Source organism: Daphnia magna, linkage group LG6 (genome assembly GCF_020631705.1).
Source record: "Daphnia magna isolate NIES linkage group LG6, ASM2063170v1.1, whole genome shotgun sequence".
Lineage (NCBI taxonomy): Eukaryota > Metazoa > Arthropoda > Branchiopoda > Diplostraca > Daphniidae > Daphnia > Daphnia magna.
In genome coordinates, this window is record NC_059187.1 from 784,647 (window position 1) to 809,246 (window position 24,600).

Consider the following 24,600-nt stretch of genomic DNA (forward strand, 5'->3'; position numbering starts at 1 on the left):
AAACCTCCAAGGTGGGAGACCAGAGAGGATGTTGGGAGGACGAGATTTTCCTTTAAAAAAGAAAACAAAATATCTATAAACTAAGATAAATACAAACGAAGAAACCTGCAAATATATGTTACAGCATGGTCGGCCCTCTTGCGTGACCTACATTCAACAAACATCGACTGCTTTTTTTTCTCACCTTCAGCCAACGAATCAATGACCTCAAAATCGATGAAAACTTAATTGCATCGGTCAGTTAATTTCACAAAATCATCAAAGAGTTTCACTCTTGCTAGTTTAACCAATTTTCAATTAGAAATAAAGGACGTAACAATACGTTTTATGTAATAAACTCGTAACCCCAAATGGGGAAAACAGCACTCATATGGAACTGGAAAAAACATGGCCTAGAAACGTCTTATCTAACTTGGGGGCGGGGTTGACTCATATTTCGCTAGTATGGCCAAACAAACAACTGAAAGAGCTCGATTGCTTCTTTCTGTGAGCAAGAAAGAAAAAAATGAAACTAATGCACATCTTCTTTCAAGAGTGGTAGAGAAACAAGCCATCATTCGACTGTAGTATTTAGTTACCGTATCGTACAATTGGTTAGCATTCCATTAGAGTTTTCTTTTATTTTCCAGGTAACAGAAACCTGACTCGAAAGGCTACCAATTATGCAGGATAGGCCGACTACGAACTGTCAGCCTGGGTACAGCAAAATGCTGCGTTGCCTTGTCAACTTGATCTTGTTGCTAAGGGAAACTGACTTCCATTTGATTAGGGCGATGCAGCCTCTTGCGTCTCCTCTTTCGGTCAGTTCTCCAAACAATGACAAAATGCTAAACTCAGCTATCTAAAAGGACGCTCAATATACTCATATCTATAAAGCGTAACCTTTTGCTTATTTTTACATCATTTTTCTGTAAGTTATCAACCTGTCCAGCAATTTTTTTCGACCTTCCTGCTGAGCTGCGCGGATTCTTGTTTTGCCAGTTGTTGGCTTCCAATGTATTTGCCCATAGGCTTGCCCTTAAATGGACTTGTTTTCTTATCTTTTTTTTTTCTTCATAAATTCCAGTAATAGTCCTACATTATAAATTTTAAAGTCGATCTAACGGAGTTAGTTGCGGAGGCTTGCGATGTTTTTGGATCCCGCGGATCTTATTGCCATCTATCGGCAAGCACAGAAAACAAATTTGATTCCCTTAAAGAATACAAAAATAACGAAATGGAAGGAGACGAACGAGAATGAGAGACGCTTCTATTCTTCCAGGCAATTGAAAAAATATATGAATGAAGAGACTAGATAAAAAAACGTCGACTAGACTCCCTCTATGAACCTCTTGGATAGCTGCGAAGTGGATGGCCTCTCTGTGCGCCCTATTCAACGTTAGTGAAGGAAAGTCAATTGATTCGACCTACTACAGTCTGATGGCAAGCTCAGCGTCCTAGGGCCCTTTCATGTCGTCTATCGATTTGATAAAGAGCCACAAGAAAAGAGGCAAAAAGCACTACGTTCCACGTGTGCAACCATACTCGTGGCGTACGTAACAGGGCGAATAAAGCGACGCATCCATCAGCTTCTGCTGCGTCAATATAATCTTCAACTTTGGGCGCTGTTCTTTCGAGTGGCAGAGAGACCAAACACTCGACCAACAACGGGCGAATCGTTCATCGTTTCAATCCGCATTTCTCTTCCAATTCTTCTTTATTACCTTGTCCGTATCCGGCTCCGCCGTTGACGTATAGGCCTCTTCTTTCTTGATCAACTTCTAATGAGTTCCTTGGCCATTTAAAAACGATGAAAGTCGTTTCGACGATTGAGGCTCGCATTTGTTACCGCGTCGCTGACACGACAAACTCATTCGATTTCAACAACGCAATTTGTGTGCTGTGTCTAGAAATTTACATACGTCCTTGTTTTGTCTGGCACGCGTCTTGTTTCAATAAAAAGAAACTCTAATAAAATACGACGGTGCTGCCACGTCTAGCCTAACTCTTTCCTATTCTATCCTAGTTTTCTTTTTCTTTTTGGTTCCTTTTACAATGGAAATGCATCTGTTCTATAAAAAACAAAACAAGGGCGGCAGAGAGCGAAGCTATCAAGTCGTTGGAACAGTCCGACGGGACTGAAGAGATACGTGTTTATGTATAAGCCGTTCAATCTGCGTAACTTCCGACGCGGAGTTGCGCTCTGCCTTTCGGCAATGGCTTCGAATGCGTGGTATTTAAATGTAGTATATAGGACCTATGTCATAGGTTCTATTTAGTCGTGCGAAGAGAAATGGCAAAAGGCTTTAAAGGAAACCTTGTTTTCTTGAAATCAGCTTTCAGCCAATTGCCAGTTGAACTCAATGGTCCTGACTCAATTATTCTTCGTCTTTCTAGTTTTTTTTTGTTTTATATTTTACTTAAAAATTCAATAGTAATTATAGCTGGCAAAGTTTTCGAGGCCCTTCAGTAAAATGTATATAGTTTTAGCTCAGTTGTTGGTTGAGGGAAAACATCAACGACGGCACAAGAAAAAAAAGGAAAGAAATGAAAACAAAATGCCTTTACTGGAACCATTATCTCCCTTTCCTCGTATATGTCACTTACTGTTTACATTGACCTTTTAAGAGAGCACAAAGATTCAACAGATACGCAACATAAAAAACAAGCTACCTCAATCGTTTTCTTATAATAATAAGGACACGTTTTAGGCCCTTGCATCAGGATAATTTGCGAAGGTTGTTTTTTTTTTTAAATCCAAGATATTGTTATAATGATCCTAAAGAAAGCACAAAAGGCACACAAGAAAAAAGCGAGAGCTTATAAGGTCAACTTATTCAAGTGATGTACAATGTTGAGCATAAAAGGGCACTTACATCTTTTTTTATGTCTTCATTATCTTGATGATTTATTCCCCTTGATGGGAGTGCTTCGCCCGACTGCTATATGTAGACTTATTAAACAACTATGCCATTATACACTCTTAATATGTCGAGGATGAAGCTTTTATGTACTCATCTGGCTAAGAAACGCTTCTTCTTCCCTGGGAAATCCCAGACGAGGATGGCACACTAATGGACCCTCTCCATCCAGTGTAACCCACACACACACAGACAGGCATAGCTTTAATTCGTTCCGGTCTGTATAGAACGGATAGGATGGAAGCTCAAGTTCTTTGATCGTCTCTTTTGTAGTTGGATCTATACGATGGCTTCATGCCCTTCATTTTGAGGCAATCGATTTGTGGCCTCACTGATGATGAGCTTACACTTATTAATAAGGCAGACTTATTACTCACCTCTAGCGGTATAAGCATTGGATCATCAATCAGTTGATTTTAGTCAATTAAAAAGTCGAATCTATAAGCCACACAAAATGATGGCCCTTTAAAATGAAGGAAGCAAAAATGAAGGGCCGTCTGTACGCCGTCTAGTCTATAGAAATTTAGGTTAGTCGTCATAAATGCGACCACAAATTGAGCTGCTGCCAGCTGCTCAACAAGGAAATTCAATTTGGAAGCATAAAAGTTGCTGCTTTTCTAATTATTTCGCAAGTCCTATCTGTCATGGCACGTCAATCTGATACGCAGACCGCATCCGTTCGCTTTATACACTTATCCATCATTTCATTTCTTCAACCATTTACCCGCTTTTCTTCTCGGGATTATCTCTTTCTCGTTATCTCGTGCTCGCTTCAAGTTAACACCCAACCGCAATTACATGTAACTATACTATACATAAAAGGAAATAGAAGTTGATTGTTTTTTGTTTTTGTTTTCTTCATCGGCCGATAAACATAAAACTTTTTTCTCTACATATTCCATGATTTTATTATCATGGTTTGTCACCGTTTTATCTCCCTGCGGGACGTCTTCCATCGCGGCCGTCAATCGATCGGAAGCAACATATTGATTAACGACGAAGAGGGGCTAACGAAAAAAGGAATAACCAAAAAAAAAAGATGATCACGAGACGCATATAGAAATGAAGGACGTTTAACGACCGTCTAGCGTTGCGGATCGTCTAGAAAATGGACGCAATCGCGAAAAATCAAAGATAACACACGTCGGAGAGCGAAAGAATTGTAAAAAGCGCGAAGAAAGAAAAAACAAAACAAACAATTTCAATGAAAGGGACGTCACCATGGGAATGTACTCTACCAATTTGAAGACTAAAAAGACGGACGACGACGTGCCGTCCCTTGAGTTCCGGTTTGCTTCGTGAGCGTTCGCTGTCGCCAACGCTCGTCCCTGGACGTCGCCGATCGATTGTTAGTTCTCGACGTAAACCAGAACAGCCAGCATTCAATGGGAGGATACGAATGACGCAGCGACGTGAAATGAAAGATGAAAGGGAGGGTGCAAGTAAAAAGAGGTTACAGTAATAAGAAATGAACTTTTTATTTTTTTAAAAGACATCTAAAAGAGCCTTTTTTGAAGCTAAGCTCTTCCCGGTGGATTGGGGTCACAATTCGTAACGTAGAATCAACATTGACATTGGCACTGTGAAGCCTTCGTAGTCACTGATGTTATAGGCAGCAGATGAAACACTTGGAATGGAGGTGTGCGCCGACAAGGTTATTTGCACTATACATAAATCACAACTGACGTTTGAGTTTAAACTATATATTCCAAGCCAATAAAATAAAAAATGATTTTAAAAAATGTATTAAATAAATGTTTGAACGTAGCTGGTTTTCTGATTCTTTTTTACATGTTTTTTTTTTGGATTCGTTCCAGACTGGATATTTTCAAACGGAAATTATTATTCCCTTTTTATAATTAGTTTCGATATCGTGATCATTGCCAACCTGACTAAAGCAACCTATTTTTGATTTTGCTCTTAGTCTTCACAATTAGAACTTGGCTGTGCATCGTGTCCCCATCATTGTGCACATACGATGCAGCGAAAGATCATCTCGTTTAATCAAATTTCCCATTGAAATCTTCCATAATTTTCCAAAAATGAACGAGAAAAATGAAACACGTCAGCACGAACGAAAGTGCGAGTTGGGTCATGTCTACAGGATCCGAATCGTATAGACGAGTTCCACGAAAAATGTGCTGTATCACATTTCTTTCCCTATAGCCCCCCCCCTGTCCACCCTTTGTGCCACAAACACACCTGGTGTAAACACACACGCTTTCCATCAAGCTTGGCTGCTTGAAGCAACGATCCGCCTTTTTCTCATTTTCTCGGGGTCTCACGAAAACATTTCACCGCACTGGTATATATATACGCACACTCTGCGTGAATGGACGATGTTGGGCGTCTCTCCAACACGTCCGCACACGATCTGCTGTACTTATTATCCGGCATATCCGGAGCTCTATGTATGTGTACTTCACACGGCGCTCTTTTCTGTTTTGAAATGCATTATCTATTGGTCTCTCTTCTTTTCGTGAGAGTCGTGTGTAACCTGTTATCGTTGTACGAAGTGTATGTCTATACGCGTCCATAACGGTGAATTCAATTTCAATTTGAATATCTACGCGGCGAAATCTAACGAGGAAGTTGCCATCACGCGAACAAGAATTTTCTAGTTCGTTCTTATTGAAATTCGGGCCACATGCTGGAAACAAACAAACGCGTTCATCGGCGATAAGAAGGAAAGAAAGGAACGGTATTATAGGTGACCTATTCGGCTGGCCGTGGGTGTCACGCATGGTGGCCGTAGAACACGCTTCCATTTTGTATTTCCCAAAGGTCTTGCAACTCTTTTTTAGAGCTCCTGCCACACACAGCCAGCGTGTAAAGTATTCCCATCTGGTGTGACCAAACCGATCGACCGCGACAAACAGAAGCGCGCAAAAGTTGGCTTTCCATATCGCGCGGGGTATATGCACGACACGCACGGCGGATCCATCAAGTGCAAGAGAAATGGAAGAAAAAAGAAGACAAGAAATGAACATCGTGAGAGAAAAAACAAACAAACATAATATTTCAATTCTTTCGTGGGGAGGGGGCGGCAGTCGTGACTTGTTGGCCTGGCCGTTTCATGCGAGCTTCTACATAAAGTTTTCTATGCACATCATCAAGTTTTACTGAGATTTCCCGTGATGGCTATATATATAAACAATTGGGAAAAAATGAAAGTCAACTATCAAAAGAGTGGCTCGCCAACATTTACAGCGTGTCGTAACTTTTTTTAGTTTGAAGAGGCTTCGTCCATGTTGTTTTGTTTTGGCTTCCGTCTTTGTTTCACGGCCGAAACCGGATGACGTTTCGCTTTCATGAAATAAAAGTTTGAAAAATTGCTTCAACGTTTCGTGGTGATGGCACGCGCTTCAACTTTTTGTTTTTTCGTTTTGTTTTCCGGCCGGAAGGCGATATAAATGTCAGCGCAGAAAAAGTTTCAAGGGCCTGAATCGAGTATGTGGGTTTTCGTGCGGCAATTGTGCAACTCTCAGCGTCCGGCTTGACCAGGCATTCATAATGAACAGCTGAGATGGAAGAGAAAGTGCCACTATACCATGAAATGAATCCATTCGATCCGCTTGGTCTTTTCAAAATGATTTAAATCTTGTAGTTGCTTAAAGTTTATTCTTACAGCACTTACGTTAATGCCCTAACGTCGAACTTTGTTCTTATAGTAAACATTTCAATCTTGATCTACGCTGTCTGTTATCGATTCAACAGCTCCGCAACTCAACTTATTCTTTCGAAATCGAATTCACTTTAAAGGGATTCAACAGTCTTTAAGCTTTTTTCAAAAACAAAATAAATAAACTATGGAAATCAAAAGTTAACCTATTACGAAAACAGTTAAAAAACCAAGAAAGAAGAAATCCATTTTCCAGATAGTCACGTTCCGGACGTCACTTGTCGCCATCTATAAATACACGCAGCATACGCGAAACAACCTATAGTGGCCGTTGTGAATCGTTCAGAAATTCGTACCTACGCACGACCACTTTATGGATTATGCAAGTCGGCGGAACGTGCCCCGTCTAGCCTATCGCTATTTGTCAGGCCTTTCTCTCATCTTGACGTAGACCATATAACTCCCGCGTTTTCGAGGCAATTTATAGAGTCGCTTATTGAGCTTCTCTTTGCGTATATGAAAGCAGACCCACTCTGCTGAATACCAAAAACTGAGAGGTCTTTGGATACAGAACATAAATAGTCCAAAGACATCATTGTTGCTATATAGTCGATCGTGTGTGGCTCTGGATATACTTTTTTGTTGACGGGATGCATCGTATGATGTACTGGAACTCACACGCTAGCTCTCTGACGTCAATGTATCTCTTTAACTATTCTGCCTGTCCTCTCCCCCAGCACACAGCAGAATCCGCTTTGAAATGCGTTTGAGATCGGCTGTCTTGTTTTACGACAAGCTCAGCTAATGAACTCACGACGGCATAATGGCAATTCAAATTGAACGAATGTTTCGATATCGATTGTTTCAACTCTTTGGGGTGAGATCATCCGAATTATGGACAATAGAGATGGCACTAGTCGGATCATTTTACCGCAATTGTGCGAGTGCGAATTGAATGCCAAATATTTAAACACAAACTACCGCGTTTTGCTCGTAAGACACTGTATAATTATCAAGATCCTTATGATGATGCATATAAGTAAAAAAAAACAAAAACACGTCTGCATTATGCAACTGGGAGAGCGATGAAGGAAGGTCATACAAACAAGGGCAATAATCGATATACAGTCATTCTTTTCCATCTCCCACTCTGGTGTTGTATCTATAGTTTATGGGAACAAGAACAAATAGAGTCATCGAACGGTAGACGAGCCCGTAAACAAAACAAGAGAAAAATAAAAAGACAGAAAAACATATACAGTGTATATAGTACACACACGCTAGTAGGACAAATAAAAAGCAATCGCCTCCTCACACAATCAGAAAGGCAACAACCTCACAATGGTCGTTTTCGGCTGAATGTAACAACCGAGGCTTTATTGAAAAAAAAAAAGAATAGGAAGGATGGATAATATTTAGAAAGAACCAACAGCAATGATGGAACGATAACCTCCGAATAGAATAATAAAATATGACTATATACTATACAGCGTTATAGTGCTGCACACTTTGAGATAATATATAGTATGTTTATAACAAGTAATGTTTACTTTTGAAAGAATGGAAAGGACCCATCACGAACGCGCTTCTCCTACACCGTGTGGCAAACAAAACATTAGGGAATTGCGAACGCCACTCGTGCTCACTTGCAAAGCGGAAGAGAAAAGCGTAAGCTTTAAAATATAAAAAAATGGAACAAGTCACGTGACGCTATGTGATCGTTACACGCTCTTGTGTAACACGAGAACGATAGTGTGGAATAGCGAAAATTCTCACATAAGAGACCCGGTTTTTTCCGGAAATGCAAACAAAACAAAAGGATAGTTCTATGATTATTATTATGTCTAGCGCGTAGAGACCATCAAGGACATCATCTGTATTTTTAAAAAATAAATAAAAAATTTATGTTGATTTCACTTGGTTTCCGGACTCGCAAAGAGCATACCAATATGGCTGGTGTGGTGATTCTTGCCCTGATTGTAATTGCGGGGTAGACGACGAAGAGACATAGACGACACGTCTTTTGTTGCTCATTAATTCCAAGGTTTGTTTTTATTTTTACCATTTCGCTTTGATTTTTGATGGTTTGATTTCTTTGAAAAATTCAAGAACGTTGTAATGAGGGGGGAAAAAAATGAACACCAATGCCATTTCTGATTTTTTTAAAGACAAGGTTTGCATTTCAAGAAGAAAGACATGAAAAAGACTCAAAACAAAGATAAGAAAAATTATGACCTTTCCGCTTGATTTCTCATGTGTCTCGTCAATGTATACCAGTACAAATGTTAAATGTCTTCTTAAAGTTTATTTTCAAATGTCCGCCGTCTATTTTTTTTTTCCCGACGTTATTGATGTAAGATGGAGAAACGAACAAATGTCCTTAGAAATAAATGGATATTTTTTTTTCCTTTTTTCAATCGCCGTTTGTTCTCCCTTTCACAGTGCACTTGACAATGTGTGGCTAATTGATTAACGGGTTATCGCACATTATTTTCTCGACACGTTGCCATTCACTCGGCTCCGAAAGTGGGGGGGGGATCCACCCAGACTCATTTTACAGTCTATGCATATTATGTAATATATATGTATATACCCGTTAACACAATCCTTCCCCCCCCCCTCCAAAAAAAAAATTGGAATCAATGTAAAGAAGTCATTCACAAAAAATAAGATAGAGAGCAAGAAAAGAGAGCAAAAATGTTCAAATATGTAAGGGAGGAAATGAATTTGATCGAGTCAACACTTGGAACACGTCGATACCAAAAGGATCAAAAAGTGAAGACAATAGGGACAAGAGAAACAAATCGAATAAGGGAGCAAAAAAAAAAAAACCTGGAGAAAACCACAAAACCCTCAAATCAAATGGCTTTCTGTATAATTAAGAAAGCGCGAAAAAGAAAAAATCAGAAACCCAACACAAACGAAAACCCGAAAACTAAACACACACAAACCGAAATTAGCCCAAATATCATCAAAGAATGGTAACACTATTTTCGCCCATTATTTTTGGAAAAAATGTATTATTACTATTTTTTGTGTGTTTCGTTTTCGTTTTCTTCTTCTTCTTCTTGTCTATGAAATGGATTATCAAAGTACTGTGAAAAAGGGGGGGGGGAGAGAAAAAAATCGAAATAGATCCACTTTTAAACGTTCTTTTTTTTTTCTTCAAATTGTTATCTTGCTATCTGGGTTCGATCTTTTGGGGCTCGTGATCTAGCTAGAGAGCTGGACGCCCGTTGGCTGCTGCGGTGACACTCTTGGGCGGAGGCGGTTGATCATCCAGTTCGCGATCGCTGGAAGAATTGTTGTCTTCGCCGCTGCTCAACGTCGACCGGCTCGTGCTGGCCAACACCAAGTGCCTCATCTGGCGGATGACGGCCGTCGCGTTGTACGCTTGCTGCAAAATCGAATGTTTGCGACGAGAAAAAACAAAAACAAAATCCAAATCAATAAAAGAAACACGTCGATTGATTTGAAGGAAGAAAGATGGCAAAGTTTCTTTGTTCTACCAACATGCACGCGGATAAACAGACCGAAACAAAATGGGAACAGTTACGTCATTCAAGCCAATGATTGTCGTGCACTCTTTGCAAACTGTTTAGTCAACAAACACATGCAGCGTAACCTGAGTGCTGCCACTTTGAGTTGAAGAAATGAAAAGCGCCGCTCACATTACGAAGAAAGCAATTGAATGTCAAACACCCGTTTCATATTTTCAATTCTTGTTACGTTTGCCGGGTCACGCAACCATGAGAATTCGAGCAATCACAAGAGCTCAGCGGATGTCGCAAAAAAAAAAGGGAAAAAACAATTTCCTAACCGTAACAAACAAATATTGAAATTGAAAGTATTTCAAAATGCTTTGGCTCTATTATTTCGAATTCCCTTTTTTTTTTTTTTATTATTGACTTTTATTGAAATGAAAACAGGAGGGAAGGCGTTGGGAGCGAAACGAAACCTGCAATTTCATCGCCTACACGGCAGACATTTCCCCCTCCCCTTTTTTGGGGGCGACGTTTTCTTTTGTTTATTTACGCATTCTGAACGCGGATTTGATTACGGCTGTCAACCTCCGTTCTGTGCCACCGCACTCGCCTAGTCCCTCCCCCCTCGCAAAACAAAAACCAAAAAAATAAGAAAGGAAATTTGAAAAATCATTTAAGTGTAGATAAGAGAAGGACAAAATGAGATTCGTTTCGGGATTAAATCATTCCGCATCGTGCAAATCTTTCAGCGTGAAAACAAACATCACCTCAACATTCCCAGCTGTGAATGTCACCCCGATACGTCGGTGGGATTATTCCAACTTAACACGTAAGAATTTTGACGTTGATTTTTCTTTTTCCCCCTTTCCCCCAATATAAAAAACGGATAAAGTAGAACAGGGAATACACACACACAAAAAAAAGGCGGATGAAAGCGGCAAGGATTTAAAAAAACAAAATAGATCGAAAACGAGAGAGAAAGAGATAGCGGAGAGTGAATAAAGCCCATCGATCGCAGGGTATACGCACGAAATTAAGAATTGACCGAAAGGCTTAATAAAAGAAAAGAAATAAAAACGGTTGGATGAAACGTATTCCCTCTGGCATTTTCTAATATCACATCGATTGGTCGGAAGAGAAAAAAAAAAAAAAGTAGTAAATATATTAGCATACATATTGGGCAAATGAAAAAATGACCGTGGCACATTATTGGACGGTTTAGCTGCAGAGAAACGCGCGCGCGCATGCGCGTTTCGGAACGAGCGAAGTCTTACGACTCTCCTTTTATCGACTGGCTATAGCGCAACTGATCGTGCACGTAACCCCTTCAAAACAAACTGTTTGTTTTTTGCTGTTACGTTTAACAAGAGCCTGTCCAACGCTAGAAGAAACACATCAACGCATACTCGCTAAAAAATGAACTAACATTGAACACACGCAATTTGAAATGGGCGCCATCTAATCTCCGTGTCGACTGCTGTACACATAACACACAGACATCGTTCGCGAGTGATGGCTAATACATCTAACAAGACATGCGGGGCTAATATTTCGGATTGCGTTCCTCTATTATTTTGATTGTGTTGGCTAGAAAAAAAAAATCAAAAATAAGACGGGTGAAAGATAGAGAGATAAAAAAAAAGGAAGAGAGGCAACGTTTCAAAGTGCAGACGCTAACAAAAACACGCACACATGTCGGCTCGGGCGTCCGTTTCTCCAAGTGCCAGCGTCGATTTGTACGAAGATATGGACAAAAGAGAAGATGAAGAAAGTCAACGAAAGAAGAAGAAGAAGAAGAAGAAGAACAAAATGAATATAAGAAAGAGAATAGCGATGGAAAGAAAAGAAAAAGAAGAGTCGGAAATAACCAGCAGTTTTTTTTTTTTGTTTTGTTTGGTTTTGGTTTTGTTTTTTTTTGGTTTTTTTTTGTTGTTGAGAAATGGCCGGAACGGACTAGAGATCCATGGGATCGGCAGTGGATCCGCCGGCGATCGATGAACCCCGAGCGGGAAAAGCAGCCGGAGCGGCGGCAGAAGAAGCTGCGGTAGACGACGAAGGGTCGATATCGATAGCGTCGAGTTCGTCTCTATGGTTGACTGTCGACTCGACGCCAGGCCCTTCTTCCTTCTCTTCTTCGTGAATGGCGACCGGAATCATGGACGACGAGGAGAGCGCCAACCGTTGCATCTTGTGCACCATGGCGATGGCGTGCATCAGTTGCTACAAAGATCCAACCCCCACACGCACGCACGCACGCACACAAAAGGGTGGAGTCGACGCGCACCATACAGACACACACACAGAGAGAGAGAGAGAGACGGACCAAGCAATTATTCAAACACGCTTCTTCTTATTCTTCCAACTTTTTTGGTTGTTTTGTTTTGCATATTAACTTAGAATACACTTGCGACATTTCTCATGAGTAAACAATTTCTCTTCTTTTTTCTCGTTAGGGTCTTCTTCTAGCCACTCACAAAGAAATAGTTTACTTGTGTGTGTGTGTGTCAATCCTACTAATTGGATCGGTACACAATTGTGTGCGACTCGACGTCATTCGAGATCCAATATACTTTCTACAACGAACGGTGCCACTTGCCCAAACGCCAAGACAAGTACGGGGAGGGAGGGGAGCTGGGCAATGTCCAGTTTCCCGTCACTATTTGGGTTGCCATCCGGACATCTTCGTGAAATGATCCCGACGTCGGCAGCGGTAAGCAGCTCGACGCAGAAATTGAAAGGTGAGACGCGCATCGGATATCATTTTGTCGGACGAGTAAACATTTCGAGTCACCGAGTCTCCGCTGCCAATCCAATTGATTTCTTGGCAGCCGGGACACACACACACACACACACATAAATAAAAGCGTAACCTTTTCTCTTGAATCCCCGTGAAATTATCGAAGCATGACGGCCCTGGCGATCGATTCGACATTCATCAGGTGAAGCACCAAAAGTGCGTGCGCGCTAATAGAAGGTCGACGGTGTGTCAATAAACACCGTCGATGTGCTCTTTAAACATTTTTTTTTTAACGCAATTATTTCCACGATTATTATGCGAAACTTAAACGTCTCATCTCCTATTTCATTTTTGGCGAAAAAAAAAAGAAACAAAAATGGAATGCAGCGGCGAGACGGTTCAAATTCCCTCCGGTTGACAGTTTGACGTGACGGACGACGATGACGCAATCACGGAAACAAGGAGGAGAAGGAGGAAAAAAAAAAAAAAATGTCGACAAAGGAAAAAAGACGAGCGAAAAAAAAGAGGAGGGGAAACGTTGAGTGTGATAAATATGAGCATGCCGACGGCTAAAAGATTTGTTTCCTGAGCGGCGGGAGAAAAAAAGTAGATGCCGAGCATCCGCCGCCGAATGAAAAAAAAAAAATGCGAATTTGAATTTTAAAAAGTCAATGTAGAGCAAGAAAGAGAATAAATAGCAGCAATTTCCGAAAAAAAAAAAGTACGGCGGCATGAGGACTCGAATTGAGGACCGAGGCTCGAGAGGTTTAGTTGCAATCAGAGTATTCAAATGCGGATTATAAAAAAAAAAAAAAGGAGCGTTATAAAAGATTGCCGGCAAGATGAAATAGTAATAAGAAAAGATTAATCAGAAAATAGATTTAGGAAGAAGAAAAAAAAAAAGACAGTTAATATTTAAAAAAAAAAGAAAGGGGATAAAAAAAAGGAAACCAGAAATTCAAAACCCAAAATAAATAAATTGGACATACCCTCCATCGTGATTTGGCAAAGTTCTTCTTCAGTTGCTCCGAGACGGAACTATGGATGTTCTTGGTGCTGGCAGCGTTGCCAGATATCCTGACGTAAGAGGCAAAAGAAAATAGCGATTAGTAGCAAAGTAAACCAAAAGACGAATACAACAACAACAACAACAAAAGGGGGGAGGAGGGGCTTTGCTTCCACTACATGCAACGATTGATTTGATTGCATTCGTCAGAGCGGAAATTGGCAGTTGTTTTCCTTATGACTTGTGACGTAAGAATTACCATGGATGTTGGAGGGCTTCGCGACAGGTGAAACGCTTGTTGACGTCGACGCACATGAGCCGACGGATGAAATCCTTGGCAGAATCGCTGATTTCGTCCCAATACGGCGAGTCGAATTCGAATTCACCTTGAAAAACCAAACAAAAGCCACAATTAAAAATCAAAGAAACAATCAACGTGACAAACGCAACAACGAACATCGCGAGCATCAAACTCGATATCGATTTGAACCAATTATGCCAACACCATTGCCACCAATCGGCAACAATAAAAACAATGGCTTATTTTCGTTCAAAGCTCGAAGAGCAGATTGACGTTTGCTATCCTCATTGCTATTCGCACGGCAGCGTGTTGGTATAGAGGTGCACGCGACGTCGTGGATGTCGCCTCGGTTGGTGACGTCAAACCACTATCGTTACGAACGCAGTTATCCAACAATGTGATACGGGTACCACCGCGTTGGTTGCGTTAAGAATTGAAAAAACAGCCCCGGATTGGAGAGGGCAGACATAAGGCTGGTAGGGAGGCGAAGGGAGCAAGGCTTCCGCCCGATATTAGGTGATTAGCGGATGGCGCCAGTAGAGACAGGAACTCTGATCAATATAGATTTTCTATTTTGTTTTTTGTTTTTTTACCTTTGAGGATTTGTGCGAAGAGATTGGCGTCGCTCTCGTCGTAAAACGGCGGATAGCCGCACAGCAGAATGTAGGAAATGACTCCGATGCTCCAGACATCGACGGCTTTGCCGTAGGGCTTTTGCGCCAATACTTCCGGCGCTGTTGGGCAAAAGAAAATAAATGATAAAATATAAGCAACAAGTCAAGAATTATTAGATATTTTTTTAAAGCTTATGGATCTACTATAAGGAAGCGATACTTACCGACATAACCGGGAGTCCCGCACGCAGTGGCCATTATACCGGAATCCTCCATTTTGGACAAGCCGAAATCGCTGATCATTATCTTGCTGTCTTCGTCTGGACAGTAATAGAGCAGATTCTCCGGCTGACGGGGCGTGAAACAAACGAATTAATTATTAAAAACAAAACCCCCGAATAAAACATAATTGAATTTAAATAAAAATATGTCCCAATCGATGCGTGTTTCCCATATATATCCATGATTACATAATCAATGATGTTTAATACGCATCGTTGCAACATCGTCTATCCAGCTTGCATTTGATGACAATGCCCAGGTGTGTCTACAACTGTTTCCCCCCCCTTCCGGACGCTAAAGAACAGACAAATTCAGACCTCATAGCAGGTGTAACAAAAGGCCGATTGGGGCTATACAGTATCAGAAATATCAGCAATCAATCTGTATAGGTACGTATATATACATACATGAGCCGACGTGCTATAAGGGAATCGGCCGGGATACCCAGTCACGCACACATCGGATTACACATATTCTTCTCTATCACGTCCATCGTTCTTTGGACGCCCCCCTTAAGACCTTCTAAATATAACTTCTCTTTTATCATCACGTTTAAGCGTCCCGAAAGAGTGATACAATGGGAAGACGAGTTCACGCAAGACGTTCCATTCCCTATTTCCCTTTCGTCTTTTGTTTTTTCTCTTTTTTATTATTTTCATCATTCAATCGTCCATCGCCATCGATAACAATGGCGATTGCCGCTGGCGATACAAGTTATCTAATCACGCTTTACCTTCAGATCACGATGAACGACTCCTTGCTCGTGCATGTAGTCGACGGCCTCCAAGACTTGTCGCATCAGATCAGCTGCATCCTTTTCAGTGTACGATCCCTTCTCGACGATGCGATCGAACAACTCACCACCTGTCACTCTACATGAATAACAATTGAAGAGGGGGAAAAAGTTAATCAGCTTCTTGTTCAGCTCCACTTACTGATCGATGACTAACAGGCATCGATTTGGTGCCACACTGCGGGTATTCCCGGAAAACATAAGAAAAACAATGCGACCCTATAAGCGACCTTCATTCGTAATTTACTATTTACAGCCGGTCCGTTAAGAAAATGGACATATTTGGTAACTAGAATCAAACGCGCTCAAGTTGTGACGAAACCACACAGGACGAGATATCGATCCGTGTGTTCACGCGCTAAAAGACAGACGAATTCTCATTGTTTCAGCGAAAATGACACAGACCAAAACTCTTGTTTTTTTAAATATGTTTCTAGGCAATAGAGGGATGAAAACATTGTTGGCTTTACTACCCCCCAACTTTTTTTTGTTTTCAATTTGGCTAGAAAGTATGGCAGCAACTCTGTGAATTTTCTAGAATATGAATTGAATGTTACATGAAAAAAAAAAACATAAAAGGAAAACAAAAAGGAGTGATGGGAATGCCAGAGCCAAACGATACATTCGATCAACGTTCAATTGTGTTTGCCCATGCAAGGGCAGACAGGAAAGGTAATATAAATGCAAATATGCCTCGCCACCATCCCCCACCATTTTGTCCTTTTTCAATGTGTCCTGTCTACAGAGAAAAACTAAACGTTTTTTTATTTAGGGGGGGTCTATATTATTAAGGCGCTATCGAACGGCCACGACAACAAAATCAAACGAATGACAATGCCCTCCCTTTTTTTTGTCCCCATGTTCTGCCTTATGCGATAAAAGGTAATAGCTGAAATTGCTCTAATAACAGCATTATGCAGCACACAGTGTGTGTGTGTAGGTGGAAAATCGTGTTGGCGAAAGAGGGCGGGCCTGGCAAAAGCAGACGTGCCAAAAAGATCGATTGAGCCATTTTATTTCAGTACTTTTTCTCTTTAAAAAAACAAAATGCAATTGAGATTTTAAAATTCAAAAAAAAAATGTATCATAATAGAAGCCGTAATTATCTCGTCTATTGGCCGGCGTGTACGCAGCGTTATAATCATCGGTCGTGAGCTCGCATTAGTTTTGGGTGCGGCCCCGGTGCAACGACATTCCATTTCTCTTCCGTGAACTCATTTTTGTGTGTTGTTGTGTTTCAGCTTATTCACTAGTTACGTACTTATTTATTTATTTGAGAGTGGAGCTGAGTGTCTTATGTGATAATCACATTGTAGTTTGTCTCTCCTCCCCTAACCCAACTTTGAAAAATAGGAAAAAAAAAAACAAACAAAAAAGAAAAGAACGTAGTACATCTCAGGGATATGATGTTGACTGATTAATGCGCTGTTGGCAATGAGAAAGTAAAGAAGAAAAGATTTCCAAAATGGAAAACGGTCGGCTAAAAATGCCCCCCAGTGGGTCCAAAACAAACCAGCTTTAATCTAGTAGTTTTATTTATTTATTTCTAAATAAAAATCGCGTTCTCCTTTTGTTTTCTTTATAAGCGCAATCCTATCGAAAGAGTCGCACAATCACCGACAAAAGAATATCCTTAGCATTAAATGTTATTCTTCCTAATTCGGATACACTAGAAAGAATAAATCACGTGCATCGGTCTCTTTTTGTTTGTTTGTTGTACCAACCTTATCGGGGAATAGAAGGACCCCATTCGATAAGCCATTAACGAATAACTAAAGAAAGAGAGATAGAAAAAAAAAGAAAGAAATGGACTTACAATTCCATGACCAGGTAGACTTTGCTCTTGTCCTCGTACGTCTCCAGCAGCTGGACGATATTGGGGTGCTTGAGCCTGTCGGAAAACCAACAAACAAGAACGGCAGAAATTACACAGACAACTTAGGTGCAAAAACAGTCCGATAGGAGATGGAGCGCAAATCTGTTCATCCTCCATCTCCATCTAAGCTACCACTACTACTGTTTAAAAGAAAGAAGAAATGCGATTGATGGTGAATGAATACATTTGTTTTAGTTTTTTATGAGGGCGTACAAAAAGTTCTTATGATTTTCATTTCATCCCCTGGCCTTTTGTCTGATTTCCCTTCGGATGAGAAGATGAAGCGATCTCGAACGCAAGCAGAACATCGAAGGTATCAAGATCTTACGCGGAAGTAGGACGGGCTAGGTCAAAACCGAAGGAGAGGGGGGAAAAAAAATATTTAAAAATAAACCAGAACATAAAAGAAAAAAAAGGAAAACCTCTACATAACTTTTAATTTTAGAAAGGAGCAACAAAAAAAAAAGCAGTGCTGACGCCTGTGGCAAAGAAGAAATAACAACAATGGCTGATGCTTCTTGGCCCAGCCTATTGGGTGCATCTTTCACGCACATGCCTGTCAGTTCTGGCGGAGGGACCTATCCTCACCCTCTTTGCCGCTTGACGTGCATATGCACATCGTTTCTTTTTCATGCTCTTTAAATGTCCTCCAGCAAAACAATCTAGCGGTAGCCTCCTAGGGCTGTTTTTTAACTGCGGGTCAATAAAACTGGCATATATTTCCTTTTCTGCTCCTGCAACGAGAGCGAGGACGTTTAAAAATGGAGCAAATCAATGATGCTGAATGGCGTACGCGGGTTTCAGTAGCGACGATAGTGGCAGGATCCGCTCGAATAAAAATAGAAATGATAAAGAGAAACACCCGGAAGGACGTCGTGTTTCTCAGACGACGTTAACAACGATAAAAGGTTTAAAATAAAAGGGCAACAATTTGTTATTCGGTCGCTACGTGCACACGTCGTCAACACACCATCGTAGACGGTTCCGAAATCTTCCATCCTACACACATTTGTTAAATGTTATTCCCATTAGCGGGGACTGTGTACATCTAGGACGTAGGCATCCTCTGTTTAATGGGGCCATTGTACCCATACGTCGAGCAAACAAGTTTCATAGCCACTGGACATGACTAGTGAGGGACCTTTATGTGCTGAGAGAAGCCCCACAGTTACCAGTATCCGTAACCATAACCCACATGCGAAATAAACCCAGCAGGGTAGGATCGATAAACTTGGTTACGAAGACCCGCCTGTCTCCAGACATCATTGTCATCAAAGTTGAAGTAAACCAGCGTCTCTCTACTTTCCAACTCAGAGGGGGGATAGAAAAAAAAAAAAGAGGCCGGGCCAAACAATTCGATGCATCAACTCCTTCCTTCGACATGTGTAGGGACAAGAAAGAGATGTGTAGGATCGTGCCGTTTTGCAACGAGATTGGATGTCGACGCTAATGCGATTGAGCACGGCCGCTCGATCGAGCTTTCTCCCACTAGCGAATAAATGCGACTGTATTAACAGTGAAAATAAAAACATCCATTTGAAGGCGAGTTACGGATTATTTCAAAAACTTCACATCAAAGTTTAGAAGGATTAAATAAACACGTAATTTCTTCGTCAAAGGTCAAAGGCATTAAAGAACGGCCCCATTTTGTTTACAACCCCATTTCGCATCGATCCGAATGTGCTCGTTCATTCACTTGAGCGACACGCTTTCCCGGATCGCTTCCTTTCATTATGAGCGCAACGTGTTCGCTAATCAACTGAAAATATTTTTCTTTTCTTTAAACAAAATTTAACTCTTTCATTCTGCTGCTGCCAATAGTTTCAACAAATACGAAGCCCTCGTGAGCAAATCATTTCGTCCTCCATTCCGCTGCGTTCCTGTCGGCGTCTAAATGTGTCACTCTCCTGTCGCGAGTACTGAAAACGACACCAAGTTCAAGAGTTACAGCCTTGAAAAAGCTGTCGTGAAACACCATAAGGAAGAGCCTTCCGCACCGGAAAAGAAAAACCCTGGCTGCAAGGGGAAGCCCATCAATGGGATCGATACGTTTCTATTGAACCTTTTTAAAAAAATGAAATTCGGCTGAATGTCAGTAGCCTCCGCCCATGCGTTCGATAATCAGCACTGACGTCGATCGTTGAATACGGAACGGCCAACCAATGCATTAACGGTGCCAACATGTTCCCCTCCGCTCTCGGCCGATCGAAACCTCTTGCCGACTTCAATGGTTAAATATGTGGCATTCCAGTCGGACGATCCTGTCGAACCAGTTCAATAGACGAAACACAGCCATTCATCTCTTTCATTCCGCCGGCTTTTTTGGGGGGCTCTTTGAAACCAACAAAGATGTAGCCCCCGTGCCGAAGATGTGCGGATGTCCTACACTAGTTTATAGGCTAATCAGTCAAGTTCTAAAAAGGAAGGAGTTTTTTAACTAAAAGAATTCTAGACTTCAATGTTAGCGACATCCTGTTCCTTTCCGTACGAAAAGAGGAATCTTTCGGCAAAAGGGCTGAAAATTGCGTTTCGCCTGACTGACGAACGATCAGTGATACTTGAAAGAGCCTCAGACTAGAAGAGGATTCGAGTCCGCATCGATTCCGCTCGTCGGCTTTCCACCATTTCGACGTTGTTAGACAAGCCCCTTTCGCCATCAACATCATCTACATGGAAGAAGCCATGCTCTTTCTTTGGGCACACAATCTGTAGCATTCCTCTCTGCCTTTGTAGGGAACAGTCCCCCCCCCCCCCAAAAGGGAAACCTACAACTGATCCATCATCGATCGCCCTACAAGCCGCCACGATAGAAGCAAGGATTAATGTACGAACTTTAATCTAGCGTTCGTTCCCTCCTCCTCCCGCTTTGTATCTTATGTTTAAATCAAGAAAACAAAAGGCTCAATGAAACAAAAAAACAAATGACATGGAAAATAAAAAGAATCCACGAATAGAAAAGCATATTAAAAAAAAGTAGGTGCGTTAGTGTCCTGCCTTCATGGCGTCTTCATTAGACGGGGGGGTACACAGTGAGAAATGTAACGCAAAAAAGGGCCCCTCATTACAGATAGCTTCGTTAGGCGAACTCACTTCTTCAAAGATTTATTTGTCATCTTTTTTTTTCTATTGTAATGAGCTCGCAAAAAATAAAAGAGAGTTGATCATTATTTTGCTTCCCGCGCTTGTTGTCATTAATTGCTAGGTCCCAAATCGCTTTCCTGTCCGCTATTAAATGCACAGTGCAATTTTATCAGCACCTTTTCCGCCATTGAAAATAAATAAACAACTGAGCAACAACTGAGCAAATAGTGCCTTTTCATACGAGAATGTTGTCCCGCGAAAAATGTTCAACAAGGCACACTTTGTGCGCAATGACAGCACAACAATGATCAAATTGCTCCGATGGACAATCGCTTCCGAAAGGACGAGCGCTGAATACTCAAAGACATAATAATAATTTTGAAAAATTGTAGTCATGAATTTGTTGGTACGTATAGAATGCTATCGCCCCTGGCTTATAACTCCCAAAAATCGAAATCAGATTTAAAAAAAATGAATGAAGAAATCAAGTGTGAAAACGTCGTTAATTGAGCAAAACAAACACGCGATAGAGAGTTTAATTTGCGTTGTCACCTGTCGATAGATCGAATGTCGTAATGCGATCCTGCCCGTCGGCATAATCAACGAAAGAAAGAGAAAGCTCCAGACCATTTCGACAAACATAGAAAACGACATAGTTTTCCAACTGAGAAAAACGCTTCAAAACAAAACCTGACTTCTTGTTTATTCCATCATGATTGAATTTAACTAGTAGCAATTGAGAACTAGTCTCCCCCCGAAGCTGTTTTTCTAGGTTCATTCGGAGCGATTTCACTCGTTTTTACCAACCACCTTTTTTTTCTTTTTCCCTATCTCTCTGGCTGAATCGATACAACTATAAATGGCTCGAAGTAAAGCTCGACTATACACCCCGCTGATAATTTACAATCGGGCCCGTCATTAGCGTTGCTAGAGCTTTCTAAATGAGATTCGAAGGCAAAATCGGGCTACGTTGGGCTTTGCTAGCTGGCAGCGTTCTACCTCCCCCATCAGTGAATTCAAATAAGGCCAGGTTCAAAGGCAGTGCAGAGTACGCGAGCGTAGACTAGAAAGAAAAAGAGAGACTGAAGGTGCTAGATAGGGTATCTATATCTTTGAAGGATGGAGAGCACGTCGACGGGAGAGACTTACCTACGTAGAACTTTGATCTCGTTCTCTAGCGAGTCCTCTTTGCCTTTGAGCGCCGTCTTGTCGATGATTTTGACGGCATACAGTTTGCCAGCTTCCGTTTTCGATTCCGCCAGCCGAACTTGTGAGAACGCACCTCTACAATTAAAAGATAGAATCGTGTTATTGAAATAATCATTTTTCAAGACAAAAACGGCGAAAACATCAAATAAAGAACTTGAACTTGTCGTCGAATGTGTCGAACAAGGATTCAGCATTTCTGTCAAACATGGCAGCCAACAGCAGTCCCATTTTTAAGAAAAACGAGTTTGTCGGTTTGATATTCGAAGAATGCCATATGCTATGAATTATCCAATAGATCGTCCACTTGACCTTCAACGTAAGCTGCTTAATACCCAAGTCATCGACTAGATGCTGCTTTCGAACTTGCTACCCGCGTTTTTCTTTTCAATAAAACGTACGTGTCCTTTCACTTCGTTGTTTTATATTTCTCTTTTGGGCACAGCACGATTCAGGCCGAGAAATTAAACCACATGAAATTTTTTGATGCGGTTTTTTTTTTTCTCTCTCTCTCTCTCACATGGATACGAAATAGGCAATGACTTTCCCGAGTACCCCACACAAGTTGTGCTTGTCTAACCATCCGTCTTCATTCCCGAAAATATATTCAGGTCCTTGCGGTCGGAAATCGGGACTCGAAACAGAGGTTCAATGACGGGTGGGGGGTGGGTAAGAGAAAGTGAGACTGCGTGCCTACGTGGCCGCAGGGATTCTAAAAGGAAGCTACACACAATGATGGGCTGAAATGGAAAGTGGAATGTAATTCAGGCCAGCTGAAATGTTCCAACTGAACCGCGTCAAACGAGAAACCTTCCACCCTGCTGTCATCCCCCTTCTCCTGCTTTTCATGAACACACACAGACACACACCTATATATATATTTTTTTTTTAAATAAAAGAAAGACATTCTGACCTCAATTGGGGGAACCAGTTTCAACATTGAAAACCACTACAACCTGAAAAAGAGCCCAATGTCTCACGCATGCCACTCAAAGAGAAGTCTTTGGCTTCCCAGTATGCATAGTGAAATACATGTGCATCAGACTATAGGGAGCCACTGTCTCGCTTGAAAAATCTTATGGTGGTTAGTAGGAAAAGAGTCATCACATATTAAGGAAACCAGGACTAGCCATTACTAAAGCAACAATGTGGTAAACTTACGTTCCAAGGAGGTCTTTCAATTCATATCTATCTTCCAGGGATGGCGAGGATTTATCATCTTTTTTCAAGAGATTGGTGCTCTTCTTACTGGACTCCTTATCTTTATCACGTTTACCAAAAAAAGGCATTTTGGATAAGTGTAGCACTAAGAACTGTTAGATTGTCTGCAGTCTCAGTAAATGGTCACTTCAGTGTCAGTAGCAATCAAGACACTTCACTCCTTTACACCATTCTTCTCCTTTTTCTGCACTATCAGGTGTGTGGTCAACAGCGAGCCAATTGTTGCATTCGAAAAGGATCTGCAGAATATATAGAAAAGTCATAAGATCAACAAGGATTAATTTAAAATATCAAAACTGTCAAATGTAACCAGGTGAATTCATTTGTTTTGCAATTGCCATACGGATACAATTTTCTGTGAATAATTAATAGTTTCACTCGCAGTCAGTCGAAACAAAACTGTTGAACGTGAGGCGGGAAATTGAAGCTTAAGAACCACTACCTTTTGTCAGGGCAACTGTTGGCTGTACATTTCTTTCAAACAAACAGGATCGTTCACTGCGACCTGAGCTCACGACCGCTGACTGTTCACTGACAGCCAATCCTAACCAAACTAAACGGGAGTCACGAAAAAAACTGCACCGAACACTGGGAGCTGTCAGGCCCACACAATTTCGTCTTTCCGAGGTGCGTAGCACCACACTAGCACCATCTGGAGACGAAGATCTTGCACGCACGAAATTCGTCTCAGCCAGTCTCAGCAAAAAGGTAAGAAATGACATTTAAAAAATGCTAGTGTGGTATACCTTTTTTATGTTATTACGAATATGATCCGATCGTTTTAAAATTAAAACGTTGTGCAGTAGACTCAAATGTTTGGATTGTGAGTGAAATGAATGATAAAGGTACACGACATTCGCCCATTAACCACGAATACGCCAGCAACACTAGTCGCATGCTTGTATCCACATATGAGTAGTCTACTGTTAATATTTCTACAGCTGCTTCTCACGCTAAAGATTGATTGAGTGACCTTGAAACAAGACTTTACTAGCACACTAGAAGCATATAATAATTTGTAATCGGTTCATAACGGATCTAAAGGAAAGATAATATGTTCTGCGGGTTAATACTTAGCAATAGTCCTATTCTAGTCTCAATTTTCACTCGGTTTTGTACTAAAATTTAATTTAAAAAATAGCCTTGGAGGGTAGTAAATAATTACCTCTCAACCCTAACCATTAAGAAGTTCATAACTTAACCTAGTAAAACAGAAAGCTAGGCAAGTAAAGATTTTTTAAAAACTACTTTTGCCCCGCAAAACAAAAATAACGCTTAGAGTAACAAATGAATGTGATTGTTACCATCCATGTACTAAAGCATAAGCGATTTACAACTCCATACAAAATGCCATGAATCTACGTATCGTATTTATCGTTACAGATTTGGATTCAAAGTGCTTGAAAGTTAAAACAATAAAGATTCTAAAATAAAAAAATGGTCCATGGATTTCTAATATTTTTTTATTTGTGAACG

General features: G+C 41.0%; 1 protein-coding gene and 1 long non-coding RNA gene across 6 annotated transcripts; one reads left to right on the forward strand and one right to left on the reverse strand.

The window, feature by feature from the left end:
* The first annotated feature begins 46 nt into the window (after positions 1–46).
* On the forward strand, positions 47–915 carry LOC116924832. The gene is made up of 2 exons (XR_004395194.2): positions 47–563; positions 630–915. It is a non-coding gene; the product is annotated as an uncharacterized LOC116924832 (long non-coding RNA).
* Positions 916–8,807: 7,892 nt separating this feature from the next.
* LOC116924823 (calcium/calmodulin-dependent protein kinase type 1) lies at positions 8,808–23,733 on the reverse strand. Of its 5 annotated transcripts, none has more exons than XR_006647588.1 (11): positions 23,567–23,733; positions 23,065–23,363; positions 21,847–21,981; positions 17,557–17,631; positions 15,681–15,819; positions 14,890–15,013; positions 14,645–14,785; positions 14,010–14,136; positions 13,734–13,821; positions 11,698–12,227; positions 9,687–9,919 (listed from the first exon to the last, which is right to left on the reverse strand). XR_006647588.1 is itself a non-coding variant. In XM_032931401.2 (10 exons), exons 2-10 carry the CDS (start codon positions 23,190–23,192, stop codon positions 9,740–9,742), a joined length of 1,137 nt encoding a protein of 378 aa, XP_032787292.1. In that variant the 5' UTR covers positions 23,193–23,363; positions 23,567–23,725; the 3' UTR covers positions 8,808–9,739. The 5 variants fall into 5 exon arrangements, 2 of the variants coding, with proteins under 2 accessions (XP_032787292.1, XP_045030649.1); XR_006647586.1 differs by having other exon boundaries at positions 17,557–17,643; positions 23,567–23,731; XR_006647587.1 differs by lacking the exon at positions 23,567–23,733 and adding an exon at positions 23,435–23,559 and having other exon boundaries at positions 17,557–17,643.
* Positions 23,734–24,600: the final 867 nt, after the last annotated feature.

Bases quoted from the DNA above. Each gene is read 5' to 3' on its own strand.
- LOC116924823 (XM_045174714.1), bottom strand. From the start codon at position 23,192: ATGCCTTTTTTTGGTAAACGTGATAAAGATAAGGAGTCCAGTAAGAAG. The intron at 15,014-15,680 runs GTAAAGCGTGAT...ACGCCCCGTCAG, and splicing joins TCGTTCATCGTGATCTGAAG to CCGGAGAATCTGCTCTATTA. The intron at 13,822-14,009 runs GTAATTCTTACG...CTCTTACGTCAG, and splicing joins GAAGCCCTCCAACATCCATG to GATATCTGGCAACGCTGCCA.